General features: G+C 40.9%; 1 protein-coding gene across 1 annotated transcript; it reads left to right on the top strand.

Moving 5' to 3' along the window:
- Positions 1011 to 2654, top strand: LOC107636199 (G-type lectin S-receptor-like serine/threonine-protein kinase At4g27290). The gene is made up of 4 exons (XM_016339723.2): positions 1011 to 1026; positions 1652 to 1889; positions 1984 to 2134; positions 2236 to 2654. Exons 1-4 carry the CDS (start codon positions 1011 to 1013, stop codon positions 2539 to 2541), a joined length of 711 nt encoding a protein of 236 aa, XP_016195209.1. The 3' UTR covers positions 2542 to 2654.

Below are 2855 nucleotides of genomic sequence, written 5' to 3'. Positions count from 1 at the left end.
GTCGTACACCTACTTAATACATCGTACAGAAGTACTGAAAAGCGCAACTAAATTTAACCTTACCAGTATCCGAGGTTCTGCCGAAGGGCCACACGGGGGCTCCATTGACACTCATTCTGAGCTTGACGGCACTACACATGATACTTTAACCGGTCCGATTCGATCACCCGGTACTCCGCACTCCTGCGAATACTGTAGTTCTTCACACTCTCAAGCACTGCCTCTCGGCTTCTAAACTTGTGGCCCACCCGAAACTTTACACCGCCGTCTAGGTTGTAATCCTCTTCACCCGTGTCAGGAAACAGAGTCCTCTCATGCATGGCGTCCAGATCCAAGCTGTGCTAGTGAGCTGATACTGCCGATAGGGGCGGAATTGGGTGAGGTGGAGGCAGGACATGGCGCGCCACAGTCTGGACAGGTGTCTCCAGAACACACTCATCCTCATCCCCACCCTCGGATGAGTCGCTGTCTGCACTGTCCACCACCTAATCATCGTCCGACTCCTCCTCACCCTCCCCTGCCTCATCCACTAGAATAGCGACATGAATGGGCGGTGGTGCAAGAGGTCGGTCGTCCTGTACATAGGTCAAGTGTACAGAACTCCCACCACCACTGTGTCCGACCTCTGCGGAAAGCTCCATTACCTGTTCCACCATAATCCTCCCATGGATGTCGAACATCAGTTGCACATGCTCGTCACCTTGAAGACGGAATAGTCAAAAATGGAAGACTCCGTTACCCATAAGTGCCAGCAACCTATACACCACCCTTCCGATTTCCTTCGCTTGTGTACCACCGAACTTGCTCAATATCAAAGTCTTCAAATTCGAAAACATTTCGACACGTTGAGTGCGAAATAATATCGGATCCTCACACTCAAATGTCACCCCGTTGTCGCCATTTCTCATACGACAATTGGGATAAACAAGCACAACTATGTATAGACTATTACTGGCCATTAGCCTTGTATTCGTGAGAAATATGAGACACAAAAAAGATAGAAAAAATTTATGAAGAATACCAAAAGTTAGACATCCTTTTATAGCTGCTGCGATTGTTTTCTATATATCTCGTTTACAGTGTAAACGAGATAAACATTTTATATCTCGTTTACAGTGTAAACGAGATAGCCGCGTTACCGCTGACGTACTTTATCTCTTTTATATTGTAAACGAGATATATGCAATATCATTTTATTTACAGTATAAACGAGATAAGACTAAAATATTTTTTTTTTGAAAAGAAAAAGCTCAACACAATACTGTGGAGCAGTCAAGCAGAGCTAACAACCAAAATAAAGAAATATAGTAACAACAAAATTCAAGTAAGAGTAGAACGATTTAAAACCCCCTTGTCATCTCCGGCATTGCCATCAACAACAAAAGGGGTCTACACCACTCCACTCATTATGGCTTAACACAGTCATGTGAGTGATATCTTCAACACCTTTGCTCATGTTCTGAAATATCCTTCTATTCTTCTCCAGCCAGATGTTCCAAACGATCGCACAGAAGCATCTCAGTCGTTGTTCTTTATCCTCCCTCCTCCTTGGCCCCTCTGTCCAGCCATACTCTTCCTTTTATTTAAAAAAGATTACATATTGTTCAGAACCTCATCAGAAAATTAGTCCAACTCATTTTCTTTTAAACAGATTGTGAGAAGGGAAAGCTTCTAGACTGGCCAAAGCGTTTTCTTATTATTAATGGAATTGTTAGGGGTCTTCTCTATCTTCATCAAGATTCAAGACATAGAATAGTTCATAGAGATCTTAAGGCTGGAAATATTTTGTTAGATGACGAATTGAATCCTAGAATTTCAGACTTTGGACTAGCAAGAAGCTTTGTAGGAAATGAAAACCAAGCAAATACAAGGCACATTGTTGGAACTTAGTAAGTGTCTAATTACATGACATGTAGAGAGGAATATAAAATGAAAGTAATAGCTTTTTCTTGATTCAAATTTGTTTGTTCATGTTTTACACAGCGGCTATCTGTCACCGGAGTACATAGTTGATGGGATATACTCAACAAAATCTGATGTCTACAGCTTCGGAGTACTGGTGTTAGAGATAGTTAGCGGGAAGAGAAACAGAGGATTCATCCATATTGATCACAATTTTAATCTGCTTGGGCATGTAAGCATAAGTGTTTTGTTTGTCCTCCATATTCATTTATAGTTTCCAACCAAATAGCATCATCCTAACTTTTGTACTTATTGAAATATATACAAATGCAGGCATGGACACTTTTCTCAGAAGGCAAGTGCTTACAAATAGTCGATCCATCTATCAAAGACTCTATTGATTTGCCAGAAGTCCTAAGATCAATTCATGTTGGTCTGCTATGCGTGCAACTAAATTCCGAGGATCGACCAAGCATGTCGTGTGTGCTTACGATGCTGAGTAGTGAATGGGCATTGCCTCAGCCAAAGAAGCCAGGGTTCTTTATTGAGAGAGATGTGGTTGGTAACCGTTCTTCGTCAAGCAACAATAAACTACTGTCTGTTAATAATCTAACAGCTACTCAGGTCTGTCCCCGATAGATTTTGATTCAAAATTGATAGGTTCATAGATTATCACAATGATAAGCCAATTCAATATACAATAATAATTAATAAATAAATATAGCATTTCATGACATAGAGAAGTGTTTAGTCCTTTTTTTTGAAAAGAAAGAGCTCAACACAATACTGTGGAGCAGTCAAGCAGAGCTAACAACCAAAATAAAGAAATATAGTAACAACAAAATTCAAGTAAGAGTAGAACGATTTAAAACCCCCTTGTCATCTCCGGCATTGCCATCAACAACAAAAGGGGTCTACACCACTCCACTCGTTATGGCTCAACACAGTCATGT

Source organism: Arachis ipaensis, chromosome B04 (assembly GCF_000816755.2).
Source record: "Arachis ipaensis cultivar K30076 chromosome B04, Araip1.1, whole genome shotgun sequence".
Lineage (NCBI taxonomy): Eukaryota > Viridiplantae > Streptophyta > Magnoliopsida > Fabales > Fabaceae > Arachis > Arachis ipaensis.
This window is presented reverse-complemented; position numbering and strand designations above follow the sequence as displayed.

What these genes read in the sequence shown, in the direction of transcription:
- LOC107636199 (XM_016339723.2), top strand. An exon ending in AGGCACATTGTTGGAACTTA is followed by an intron (nt 1,890 to 1,983) that starts GTAAGTGTCTAA and finishes TGTTTTACACAG; the next exon opens with CGGCTATCTGTCACCGGAGT. An exon ending in ATTTTAATCTGCTTGGGCAT is followed by an intron (nt 2,135 to 2,235) that starts GTAAGCATAAGT and finishes ATACAAATGCAG; the next exon opens with GCATGGACACTTTTCTCAGA.